Source organism: Nyctibius grandis, assembly GCF_013368605.1.
Source record: "Nyctibius grandis isolate bNycGra1 chromosome W unlocalized genomic scaffold, bNycGra1.pri SUPER_W_unloc_1, whole genome shotgun sequence".
NCBI lineage: Eukaryota > Metazoa > Chordata > Aves > Nyctibiiformes > Nyctibiidae > Nyctibius > Nyctibius grandis.
The window spans coordinates 97,901-111,759 of record NW_027167472.1 but is presented as its reverse complement, the minus strand read 5'-3'; the positions used below and the strand labels follow the sequence as shown (position 1 = coordinate 111,759).

The 13,859-nt window shown below is 44.3% G+C and overlaps 1 protein-coding gene across 1 annotated transcript in view; it reads left to right on the top strand.

Moving 5' to 3' along the window:
• Window positions 1–1,212: 1,212 nt before the first annotated feature.
• LOC137677123 (tubulin-specific chaperone A-like) overlaps window positions 1,213–13,859 on the top strand; it is a 47,522-nt gene continuing 34,875 nt past the window's right edge. Inside the window, exon 1 of the mRNA XM_068424313.1 lies at window positions 1,213–1,350. Coding sequence (XP_068280414.1) covers window positions 1,298–1,350 — 53 coding nt within the window. The 5' untranslated portion in view covers window positions 1,213–1,297. The remainder of the gene's footprint in view (window positions 1,351–13,859) is intronic.

Sequence of the window (13,859 nt, the reverse complement as noted above, 5' to 3'; positions counted from 1 at the left end):
GTATGTAGCATAAGTGGAAATCGTGCTGCCTTGGAATTGTTTAGAGAACAGCTTCATCCCCAGCATGAATTGATACAACTTTCTAAAGCTGGATGAATAAGATTTGGGTTTCTGTCAAAGCAAGGGGCCACGTTTTCCCTTATGCCTGCCAGAATGCTGCTCTGCTTCATCTTCTTCCTGCATGAGTGATGTCAGGTTTGCATATCAAATAAATAATACATCTGTAAACTTGTCTCCAGGTCACAGTCATTCATGGTGTTATGCAGGCTGTTGATTTTAAGACCTACGTCTTCCTACAGAGACAACCTGCCAAGCCAAGGCTGTATTTGGGCTGGCCCAGCTCACGGGTCCCTGGGGAGGTTTGCTGGGCTCTGTAACAGGGGTCATGTTCGTCCTCCTCTGTGAATAAGACACAACTCCGTGGACTTGAGCGATCTTGGCCCTCCCTATACCATGTCTGAAGGGGGCTCAATAGTGCCAGCTGCACTCCTATGGCTGCTGGCTAATGACCTATAACTGGCACGTTATCAAAAGGAATATGACATCCTCCCTCGCAGCTGTTTTTTCTCAAGAGGTATTGGTCACTAATAGTGTCAAGAGTCAAGGCAAGTGACTAACACAGGACAAAAGGATTTGAAAAACAAAAGGTCTATACAGACCTTCCTGAACTGTACTCCACCGAAGCTGTATTTATCTTTCTTATTTATTTATTGAACCTATTTTTTTTCCTTCTTATTGATTTAAATGATCATTCAGGGAAAGTTCTTTCAAACACAGACTCAAAGGATTATTTTTCTAGAATTTGACCCCTTAAATGGTTAGTCTCAACTAAGTATAAGCATGAAGGAAAACAGCCCTTGAACCATCAATAGGTTATAACTCTAGAGCTGAGCTGCCAGTGCTAATGTTGCCTTTTGTTTCTACCTCAGAATAACAACTATTGCTGCACCTGAGGGTAGATTCAGACTTTTTTTGCATGTGTGCTTATGAAGAAATGGTGAATTACACTGGGCCGCTCGAGGGGCGGTCGCAGCCCCACGCAAACTACTGCGCGCCCGCAGAACCCGCCCCGGCCCTCGCTGGTCGCTATGGGGACACCTCCACCGGGCGGGGGGGGAGGGGCGCGGAGCCCCGCCCCCCTCCCGCTGCTGCTCCTGCTCCTGCTCCTGGTGGTGCCACCCAGGCTGGCGGCTTGGCACATGCGCGGGATCGGGCTGAGCAGTCACGGCGTTGCGCCGTATTCTCTGTCCCTGCGCCGCTAGGGTCCAGTCCGCGCTGCTCCTCTACCAGCTCCGTCATGGCTGACCCGCGCTTGAGGCAGATCAAGATCAAGACCGGCGTCGTGAGGCGGTGAGTGCGCCCGCGGGGAGGGGGGAGCCGTTGGGGGAGGCTGAGTGCGGTCCCGCCGCTCCTGAGGGGGCGAGCGGAGAGCGGGAGCGGGTTCGGCCCCGCTCTGCTGTGAGCTCTGAGGGCAGTCCCCCGTCGTCCTGAGCGGGGAGGGGGCCCTGCCGCCGCCGCGGCCCCCGGGGGCTCCGCCGGGCTGAGCGGAGGAGCTGCGAGCGGGGCTTCGTGCGCTTGCGGCCGTGCCTGCTGCGGAGTCTGGGGATTGTTGTTGCGCTGAGGTGGGGCTGCCGAGGTGTGCTGGAGGGCGGCCGTGGCACAAGTTCTGCCATGGCTGCTGGTTTCTTCCCCTTGCGCACCATCGTCAGGAAAAGGCCTTTCTTTCCCGAGACCGCAATTAAACGGGGGTTTTTGTCACGCTGCCCCGTCAGTGTACAGGCAGTCTCGCCGTATACCTCGCAGAGGCAGGAAGTCTTACCTATTTTACCAAAACAAATGTTGAACGGGATATTTCTGATTCAATAGTTCACACTGCAAAACTGATGGTAAGTTCAATACCTGAGTCTTGGTTTTGTCTAGTTTTAACACAGTCTTCATTTTTAAGAAAAGTTGCAGTTTATCAGAATTCCTCTTATTATGACTGTAAGTGTAAGGCTTTGACGTTATTTGGTCACAGTGGGGTTTATTAAGGCTGCACCCTACAAAGACTGCACTGGCTCAGGCAGAGACAGGAATTAGTATGTGTGCTGGATCAGGATGTTAAACAGTCCAGTTTTGTGCAATCAACTTTGTATTATGACTTATTTAAATTCAGTTAGTAAAATGAGTACATTCTAATACCTGATTAGCTTTTGGACTTCAAGACTGGAAAAGTAAAATGGATACAGGGTTATCATTATGTTTATGCTAGATAAAGACACTTTGAGTTCTCAAAAAAAAAAAACCCCAAAACTCAAAATGGGGAGCAGTTCTCAAGTGCTGCTGCAAGCAAGAAACTGATTATATGATTGTAAGGTCCTGTTTCCTGTCACTCTGCAGGGTGTGCAAATCGTGAACTTGTGTGTTATTTTTAAGCTAGAAAGTTTTAGTGTGGTCTAATTGAGTGGCTTGGTGACTGCTTCTTGCTTTGGGTCCCTTTCATGACCTGTGTTATGGTTACTGGCTTTCCTGGACGGGAACATTGTAAATGTTCTCTTTGTATTTGTAAGTAGATGGTGGTTTGTGTCAGTTTTTGTAGACAAAGTATTCTGATGTGGGGGAAAACTGGATTTACTTAGGTAAACATTTTTTTTCAGTCTCTGTATTCTTTCTGTCAGCCAAAAGTATAATTTATTGATGTCTAGATACTTTTGAGAAAACTGTTGTATCTATGTATTGGGTTTGCATGGCAAGGTTTTGGTAGTGGAGGAGGGGGCTACAGGCTTCTGTGAGAAGATGCCAGAAGCTTCCCCTGTGTCCGATAGAACCCGTGCAGGCTGGCTCCAAGACGGACCTGCCGCCGGCCAAAGCTGAGCCAATCAATCAGCGACAGTGGTAGTGCCTCTGTGATAACATATTTAAGAAAGGGAAAAAACTGCTGAGCAACAGCAGCCAGAGGAGAGAGAATATGTGAAAGAAACAACTCTGCAGACACCAAGGTCAGTGAAGAAGGAGGGGGAGGAGGTGCTCCAGGCACCGGAGCAGATATTCCCCTGCAACCTGTGGTGAAGACCATGGTGAGTCAGCCTGTCCCCCTGCAGCCCATGGAGGTCCACGGTGGAACAAATATCCACCTGCAGCCTGTGGAGGACCCTACGATGGAGCAGTCCATTCCTGAAGGACTGCACCCTGTAGAAAGGACCCATGTTGGACAAGTTTGTGGAGGACTGTCTCCCGTGGGTGGGACCCCACATTGGAGCAGGGGAAGAGTGTGAGGAGGAAGGAGCAGCAGAGACAATACGCGATGAAATGACCACAACCCCCATTCCCTGTCCCCCTGCGCTGCTCAGGGGAAGAGACAGAGAAAATTGTGAGTTAAGTTGAGCCCGGTAAGAAGGGAAGACTGGGGAGGGAAGGTGTTTTAAGATTTGGTTTTATTTCTCATTACCCTACTCTGACTTTTGATTGGCAATAAATTAAACTAATTTCCCCAAGTTGAGTCAGTTTTGCCTGTGATGGTAATTGAGCGATCTCCCTGTTCTTATCTCAACCTGTGAGCCTTTTGTTGTATTTTCTCCCCCTGCCCAGTTGAGGAGTGATAGAGCAGCTTGGTGGGCATCTGGCTACCAGCCAGCATCAACTCACCACAATCTAATAAGACACAGTTTTACTTTTGTAGAATTTGTAATTTGTGGAAGTTTCTGTACTGGCTTATTGCTGCTGTTTGATAGCTTTACTGAGAGAAGTTTGTGGTAATACTGAACAGCACTTCAGATGACCATTGCTTAATAATAAATCATCACAAAAATTACCTGAACAAGCTTTTTTTTTCTCATGTTTATAGACTGGGAAACAGAGAGGGAAAGTCTACACTAGGCAATGAACAACTGTGTGGAGATCCCAGTCAGAACTGGTGCAGGCCTCTGTGTTCATATGGTGAATGCTGTACCATGTGGCTACGTCCCCCTGGACCTGGAAGTGGTTTAATGATGCTAGCATGGAGCTAGCTCAGTGTCTGTATACCACTGTCCTTAGTGCTTCCAGCTCTGAGAGTAGCTTGCATGTTCTTCGTCTGAATTTCTCTGCTGCTGCAGTTCAAATGAGTCTGAGAGCTGAGAACAAGAGATTAGAAGTTAGTAGTGTTGTTATCCTGTGTGAGCAATTTCTTTACTGCTTGTTGCATCCAAGTTAAAGAGTAGATTTCTTAAATTCCCACTGGATATTAGTTCAGTTATAATGATACTAACACAGTTCAAATTATATACAGTTAAAATTAATAGACACAAAGCTTCTAATGTTTCTACTTTGTTTCTGATAGCACCCTTTCCCTGATGTTATACTCACCTTTTTGCTGGCCCTTGTCCTGGTTTCATTGGGATTTGGTTTCAGCTTGTGGCCAGCCATGGTGATCAAGGCCCTCAGCAGTTAAATCCAGGGCAGCTGACCCAGGTTGGCCCACAGGTGTATTCTATATCATTGACATCAAGCTCACTATAAAAGAGAGGGCTTGCTGGGAGGAGGTGGGGCTTTTCCTGCTCTCCTTGTCTCTTCCCTCCTCTTCCTCATTTCTAATGATTGTGATTTCTGGAGCAACTTGCTGGTGCTCTGTAGATAAGTATAGTTTTGTCTCTTTTGTGTTGTCATTTATATTGATTTCTTTATTTCATGAAATCTGTTTAACTTCAACCTACAAGTCTCCCTCTTTTTCCCAATTCCCTTCCTCATTTGGGGAAGGGACACTGGGTGATAGAAAACCTGTTTATTGTTTAGCCCTGGGTGCAGGCTAAATGTGGACAGCCCTTGGGGTCCTAAGGCCACTGGCTAAATTTGGTAGTGGAGAGGGGACAAATTCAAGTAAGTCATCAGCATCTCAACATCATACTCCTCACAGCAAAGGATCTGATGGTTTTGTGCTTCTCTGAGTCTGCATATAGAAATGCATATAAAAATCCACATCTTGTTTTTTCTTCATTGTTTTGCTGCACTCCACACTTTATCTGTATTTACTGTATATGGTGTTTTGCATGTGTTGAATAGTTTTTCTTTGTTATCCTAAAACTGGTTTTACCCACCTCTCAGAGTTGCATTTATTTGATGACCGGAACTTGATTACTGGTCAGTTGTTTATAGCACTGGGGCATTTCAGCATCTTCCTGTGCCTGTGTTTTCAAGGGCTCTGCTATCACCCCATGCTCCTGCTCTCATCAGATTTGATCATTTATGCTGTGTTTTTATTCGAAGTCAGAGATATCTCATTCTTGTTAGTAACAAAAATCAATACAGCAGTGTTGTACCCCGCAATTGCACAAAGCTGAGCAAAAACTAAAACAAAGTAGGTAATTGTTACCTAGTCATAATAGCAGTTACAGTTAAACAAGTAAAAGAAAGCTCTAGGCTGGTTGAGACAAGTCTGGGCAAAGTCTGACTATTCCTGAGAACTCTTTTGTGAGCCTAATCCTGTAGCCTCTTAAAAACCATGCTTAATAAGTTACATTATGTTTCAGGGGCACCGTATAGGTGGGCATTCTTCTAAGGTGAAACAATTGCCAGTAGTGACAGGAGAAGACTTGGTGTTGATCCATGGTGGCTTAAGCTAATCTAAATCTGAGCTGCTGTGTTACAGCCTACTGCCCAGCACAAGGACTTAGGTGGCCACACATCTGTATATTTCAGGGAGCTGATCCCCTGAAAAATAACCCAGACTTAAAAAGAAAAAGTTATTTTGAAGGATGAGGCCTACCTGGACCAGCTCACCATGCTTCTGTATACGTTTCAGGGCTAGCACAAAGAAAGTGATGAAAGCATCTGGGGAAATTATACAAGTGGAGTCAGCAGGATTCAGATTTGCTTTTGGAGAATGGCTGTGTGAATAAGCAAGTAAACAGCTTGTGCTTGTTGTGTGATAACAATATGCACATCTACAGTTACTCTGCAGCAGCTGGCATACTGTAAGTGAAGGTAACTTTTTTTTTTTAAAAAAAAGGAAATGTTATCTTACACTCCCTGTGGGGGAGATAATACAGCAGCAGCTCCCACTTCTGTGACAGTTGCACATAGATGCAAGAAGAGGCATGGCTCTGTCCCACTCCACCCTTCCTTCTCCAACTAGAAGCCTAGTTTTCTACTACAGTGGGTGTGCATGTGACTTGAGTCAACTTAGGAACATTAATATTGTCCTCTTATTGGGGACTAGAGCAACTATATAGGTATTTATTCCTAGTATGCGAAAGGACTCGCATAGAGGCTTATTAAACATGCCATAAAGTGACCGACTTAACACTTCAATTAATTTTCCTTAGATTATTCTGAATTTGCAGTTTAGAAAAATGCATTGAATTTAGCCTGTAATACTGATTTTTTTTTTTCAAGCACGTTTTTATAAGAGCATATAAAAAAAGATAAGGGTCAAGAACCGTTAGGATGTATTGAACTTTTTTGACACTTCATGTGTCTTTTTTTAATCATCTGCTGTAGCTCATTCTTTTCTCTCATCAGTTACCTAACTCATAACTTTTTTCAAACTAAGAACAAAGACGCTGTTTAATGTGGGTTTATTTTTTTTAGCTGTCTATTATATATTCTTTGTGTACCCTTCTTGAGAGAGTATATTGTAGGTTGTAGATACTTTACTTACTTTCATGCTTCTTACATTGTTATGTATCAATGAAAGAACTTTGAACTAGGAATGGGGAGAACCTTTTGCCTTTTCTGACAAATCTGATAGCCAGGCTCTTGGTGATTGCATAATTTGATTAGCTAGTCTTTCAAAAAAAGTAGATTTGATGAGCATGAATAATAATGTTTGCTGTACTTGTGGCTTATGTCCTAACAAGCAATGCTTCTGTTTAATCACTTCAAAGTGAGGATCAGAGATAATATTGGTGCATTACTTGATGAGGTCAGTCACCTCACAAATAGGGACGTAGACAAAGAAGAGACGTTTAATGCCTTCTTTGCCTCTGTCTTCAATACCTATGATGGGCCCTGGGATCCTCGGAGACCTGTGTTTGGAAGACCATGACTGGGGGGATGATAAACTCCCAGCCGACCCTGAACTTGTTCGAGACTTGCTGCTCCAGCTGGATGCACATAAGTCTATGGGGACTGATGGCATTCATCCTAGGGTACTGAAAGAGCTGGCCGATGTTATCATGGGACCTCTCCATTATTTTTCAACGATCTTGGGAGTCTGGAGAGTTCCCAGTCAACTGGAAACTGGCAACTATTGTCCCAGTTTTCAAGAAGGGTAAGAAGGAAGACCCTGGTAATTACATGCCTGTCAGTCTCACTTCAGTGCCTGGTAAAATTATGGAGGTTATTCTGGGAGTTATTGAAAAACACTTGAGAGACAATTCAGTCATTGGTCATAGCCAGCACTGGTTCAAGAGGGGAAAGTCCTGCTTAACTAACTTAATTTCCTTTTATGACAAGGTCACCCATCTAGTTGACCAAGGGAAGCCAGTAGATGTGGTGGTTTTGGATTTTAGCAAAGCTTTTGATACTGTCTCTCACAGTATCCTTCTGGACAAAATGTCCAGCATACAGCTAGAAAAGTCCATAATATGATGGGTGAACAATTGGCTGATGGGTTGGGCTCAAAGAGTTATAGTAAATGGGGTTACATCAGGCTGGCAGCCAGTCACCAGTGGGGTTCCCCAGGGCTCAATTTTAGGACGAGTGCTATTGAATGTTTTTATAAATGATCTGGACACAGGAGTCGAATATACATTAAGTAAGTTTGCCGATGATACTAAACTAGGAGGAGCTGTGGACTGCTTTGAGGGTAGAGAGGCCTTACAGAGAGATCTGGATACACTAGAGAGCTGGGCAATCACCAACCATATAAAATTTAACAAGAGCAAGTGCCAGATTCTGCATTTGGGATGGGGTAATCCTGGTTATATGTACAAATTGGAGGACGAGAGGCTGGAGACCAGCCCCGCAGAAAGAGATCTGGGGATTTGGGTTGATGGCAGGTTGAATATGAGTCGACAGTGTGCCTTGGCAGGCAGAAGGGCCAACTGGGTCCTGGGGTACATCAAGCACGGCACAGCTAGCTGGTTGGGGGAGGCAATTGTCCCCCTCTACACTGCACTGGTGTGGCCCCACCTCGAGTGCTGTGTGCAGTTTTGGGCGCCTCAATATAAGAAGGACATCAAACTATTAGAGGGTGACCAAGATGGTGAAAGGTCTCAAGGGCAGGACTTAGGAGGAGTGGCTGAGAGTCACTTGGCTTGTTCAGCTTGCAGAAGAGAAGGCTGAGGGGTGACCTCATCACAGTCTACCACTTCCTCAAGGGGGGCAGAAGAGGGGGAGATGCTGATCTCCTCTCTCTGGTGACCAGTGATAGGACATGTGGAAATGGAATGAAGCTCCATCAGGGGGAGTTTAGATTGAACATTAGGAAAAGGCTCTTCAGTGAGAGGATGGTCAGCACCAAGCCTGTCAGAGTTCAAGGAGTGTCTGGACGATGCTCTTAGTCATATGGTTTAGTTTTAGGTAGTCCTGTGAGGAGCAGGGAGTTGGACTCGATGATCCTTATGGGTCCCTTCAAACTCAAGATATTCTATGATTCTGTGATTCAAAATAGTCTTACTCTTAGTAAATCAAAACTTGGACAACCTGCTGGATAGTGAAGGAATTGATTAGGAAAAAAAACAAACTCACTTTTAGAAATATCTTGTACTCATTTCAGATTGGCCATAGTTTTAAAAACTACTGTGAACAAAGTAAGTTGGGGCATGTGAAAAATAGCACTGACATTTGCCCATAGTTTCCATCTTGATTAAATGGAAGTGACACCAGTAGATTAGAATGAGACTAAGACAGTTCACATTGCAATTGTATTAGTTTAACAATCTTTTAACACTCTTGTTTAAATGGGGCTGACCTACCATCATTACAAATCTGCAAGCCTTGATTATAGAATTTTCCATCGTGAACTTATGGGGAAAGTGCATTGATTTTTGTGAAGCAGCCCTTTTTTAAAACTATGGAATCTTCCTAAGATGTTCTTTTGCCTGTAGTACTGGTATTGATACTGGTTTTTCTCTCTGTAAAATGTCCTCACATTGCCAAGCAACTTGCACTGTGATTTTTTTTTTTTTGGTGGTGTGTGGATTTTTTTTTTTTATTATTATCCCCCCCCAGCACAGAAAGTTCTGCACGTTACACAAAACTCTTGGTTTCTTTTAAAATATAAATGTAAACAATTATTTTAAATTTAATTATTTTACTGGTGAGTTCAGGATACATTTTATGCAAGTGAAGTATGAAGTATTGCAGAGAATGTAGATATTACTTTTGCTGTATGGTGACTATTGCTAATTCAAGCACAAAACTAGTTAATTTTCTTGGTTACTCAAGAAATTTACTATTTCTGATGTAAATCACAAATTTTCTCAGTCTTCTCTCCACCATATGAATTATGGTCACTTTCTTGCTTGTTTCTGATTAGCTGTGGGCACCAGCCTTGATTCTTATCAACATATTGATGGTAAGAAACTCACGTCCCCTTTCTTTATTCCCATTATAGTTAGAAGATTGTATGCAACAACTGCTTGTTAGCTCAATTAATGGGAAGGGCTGGGATATCCTATATTATACGGGTATTGAGGAATGACCTGCAGAGCTGCTCAGCTATACTGAGTTAGCATGATAAAGCTATTTAATGTTTACACTGTACATCCAGGAGCACAGGGATTCAGGCGGGGTGAATATATTGCATGCCCTGTCAGATACAAGCTGACTCTGTATCCAAATTAAATAACCTGTCTCAGAGTGCAGGAGCATTGTGCAGCTGTTGTCTAGGGTTGTCACCAGCTCAGTTCTGGAGTCTTAACAGCCCAGCCTGTAAACTTGGGTTCAGTGCTAGCCCAATGTGGTGGTTGTGGTCCAGAGCTACTTAGATATGTCTTAAGTACCTTCTGTAGTGCTCTTGGCATGAAGATCAGATACAGAAGGTCCTGAGTTGGCCCTGCAGTTGAAGGCTGCTTCAGTCTTTTAGACTTGTAATAGACGGGTTAACTTTGTTCATGAAATCACACATAGACGTAAAGGCTGTACTGCAACAAACCTCCTGTTACGTAGGATAGTAGGTTTAGAATAACATATGTTAAGCTTGTAACTAGATAAGGAAATACCAACGCAACCGACAAATGGCAAATGCATAGATAAGGAGGTGCCAGGAGACAAATGGCTGGGCCTTGGGAACAAAAACAATACCCCTGCTGTGCCTTAATTGTTGTGATTTACAACTCTGGCTGGAGGAAGAGATAAGTTCTGCGGGGGGGCTGGATAGTGTCTTTTCCTTGGGGCCAGCCTACATATGCAACAACTTTGCAAGGCATCAATCACGCTTGTGCAGAAGCGAGGTCAATCAGCGAACACAGTGAAGAAGTACTGCAGCCTTCATCCTAGGGACCCCTATGGACGACCACCGGGTGACATTGCGCAAGCGCTAAAAGGAGGGGAATAATCACACCCACTCCCAGAAGTAATTATAATAACCCAACCCATATTAATGAATATGTATGCTTTGTCTAATAAATTGATATTCGGTGTGAGCCGTTGGCGGAGCTGTTACTCCCCCGGTCGCCCAGCGCTGTTTTTGCTCATTTATCGCTTGCTAAATTCATGTTAATAAAATTTCTTGTTATTAATATAGATTGGCTTTCCCGATTTATCACGAGCGTCTATAACAGACTTACTAACTTAGTCTCTGTCCCACATAAAAACTGCTTTATGTGAACTGGTTGAGAAAAGAGCACACCTGCATTTACACAGCGCTGTCTGAATTAACATCTGTGGCATACATAGTCACCAACCCAGATAATTAGTTTAAGGGTAATTGCAAGTTGACTCTAGTCTCCAGAAACAAAACTACTTGTTTGAAGGGGTTACTACTTCCCTGTGTTTTTTCAATGCATGGTTTCCTTTAAACTTCAGGAATACCAAACAGTACCCACATGGATATTTTTTTTTTTTTTAATTTTAAAAAGGTGTGAAAGAGCACAGTGGCTGCTGTGAAAATTGCATAGTGGTTTTTGTTGGTTTTTTTTTAAATGATTTTGATTTCATTTGTTTTACCTTTTGAGCAGACCTAAACATTGGTTCCTTTATAGAAGCACCTCACAAATTTAAATTAGTAATGGTCAGACTTCTCAAAGATTGATTGCCACTTTCGAATTCCTTCATCCATCCCATTACCTTTTCTAAAAAAAATAAAAGCCTCTAGTGAAACGCATGATTCTGGCATCTGATTGGTTTTGTGTTTACAATTATCTTCTGCCCCAAGGCAAAACTGTCTTGTGCATTGACCACAGTAATCTATTGATGTCATCGTCTTAATTGGCAGAACTGTGTCATGCACCAACCAGGTTTATCACCATAGGTGTCAGTAGTGATGATATGTTAAGGAGGAAGGATTTTTTTTTTTTTTTTTTATTTTGGGCAAGTACATATGTAAAACTGGCTTTGCAACCTTACCTTCTTTCAGCAGTCTTTCAAAAGCTTGCAAATACTGTAGTTGCGGTTGCTTGGCAACCCTAGTTTGGTGCCATTACGCATGTGTGTAGTACTGTTGTTTTTGATTTTACGTACTTTTTTCATGGCATTCTTACCCATGGCATGGAGCCACATATTCAACTATGTAGATAAAACAGTTGCAAATAATAATTTTGCATTAATTAGAATGTGGCTCTATGGGAAAAACTAAATTATTATATTAAATTTATGGTAGTGCTTTGTATACAGAAGATACTGCACTAACAACCCTAATCCATCCTGGCTTGACTTTGAGTTAAGTATTATTAAATTATACGCATCATACACGTGGAAATCTCATTCAGGATCAGGAGGCCCATTGTATTTTCTTTAAACTGTATTCAGTCTCTTTCTGATACAAAAATCTGTAATCTCCAACCCCCCATGCTTTCTAACTTTCCTCACCAAAGTGGGAATCTAGGTGCGTCTGGGTAGAGTCTGAAAGAAAACTCAACACTAGAGTGTTATTAAGCAGGCATTCTTTATTGCAGTGCTGGGCAGCACTGGGGATTATCCACCATGAATCACAGAATCACAGAATGTTAGGGATTGGAAGGGACCTCGAAAGATCATCTAGTCCAATCCCCCTGCTGGAGCAGGATTACCTAGATCATATCACACAGGAATGTGTCCAGGTGGGTTTTGAATGTCTCCAGAGAAGGAGACTCCACAACCTCTCTGGGCAGCCTGTTCCAGTGTTCGGTCACCCTCACCGTAAAGAAGTTTGTCCTCATATTTCTGTGGAACCTCCTGTGTTCCAGCTTGCACCCATTGCCCCTTGTCCTGTCAATGGATGTCACTGAGAAGAGCCTGGCTCCATCCTCATGACACTTGCCCTTTACATATTTATAAACATTAATGAGGTCCCCCCTCAGTCTCCTCTTCTCCAAGCTAAAGAGACCCAGCTCCCTCAGCCTCTCCTCATAAGGGAGATGTTCCACTCCCTTAATCATCTTTGTGGCTCTGTGCTGGACTCTCTCTAGCAGTTCCCTGTCCTTCTTGAACTGAAGGGCCCAGAACTGGACACAATATTCCAGATGCGGCCTCACCAGGGCAGAGTAGAGGGGGAGGAGAACCTCTCTTGACCTGTTAACCACACCCCTTCTAATACACCCCAGGATGCCATTGGCCTTCTTGGCCACAAGGGCACATTGCTGGCTCATGGTCATCCTGCTGTCCACTAGGACCCCCATGTCCCTTTCCCCTACGCTGCTCTCCAACAAGTCTGTCCCCAACTTGTACTCATACATGGGGTTGTTCTTGCCCAGATGCAGGACTCTACACTTGCCCTTGTTATATTTCATTAAATTTCTCCCCACCCAACTCTCCAGCCTGTCCAGGTCTCTCTGAATGGCTGCGCAGCCTTCTGGTGTGTCAGCCACTCCTCCCAGTTTGGTGTCATCAGCGAACTTGCTGACAGTGCACTCTATTCCCTCATCCAAGTCATTAATGACTATATTGAATAGAACTGGTCCCAGTACCGACCCTTGAGGGACTCCGCTAGACACAGGCCTCCAACTGGACTCTGTCCCATTGACCACCACTCTCTGGCTTCTTTCCTTCAGCCAGTTCACAATCCACCTCACTATCCGATCATCCAGACCACACTTCCTCAGTTTAGCTGCGAGGATGCTGTGGGAGACTGTGTCAGACGCTTTACTGAAATCAAGATAGACCACATCCACAGCTTTACCATCATCTATCCACTGGGTTATGTCCTCATAAAAGGCTATCAAGTTGGTTAAGCATGACTTCCCCTTGGTGAAGCCATGTTGACTGCCCCTAATGATCCTCCTATCCTTGATGTGCCTAGAGACAGCACCAAGGACAAGTTGTTCCATCACCTTTCCGGGGATGGAGGTGAGGCTGACCGGCCTATAGTTACCCGGGTCCTCCTTCTTGCCCTTTTTGAAGACTGGAGTGACATTCGCTTTCCTCCAGTCCTCAGGCACCTCCCCCGTTGCCCACGACTTAGCAAAGATGATGGAGAGTGGCCTAGCAATGACTTCCGCCAGCTCCCTCAGCACCCGCGGGTGCATCCCATTAGGGCCCATGGATTTATGGATGTCCAGGTTGCTTAATTGGTCCCTGACCCAGCCCTCACCAACCAAGACAAACTCTTCCTCTATCCTGACTTCCTCTGGGGCCTCAGGGGTCCGGGGCTCCTCAGGACAGCCTCCAGCAGTATAGACAGAGGCAAAGAAGGCATTCAGTAACTCCGCCTTCTTTTTATCCTCTGTCTCCAGGGCCCCCACCTCATTCATCAGTGGGCCTACATTGCCTCTAGTGTTGGCTTTACCTGCAATGTATTTGAAGAAGCCCTTTCTGTTGTCCTT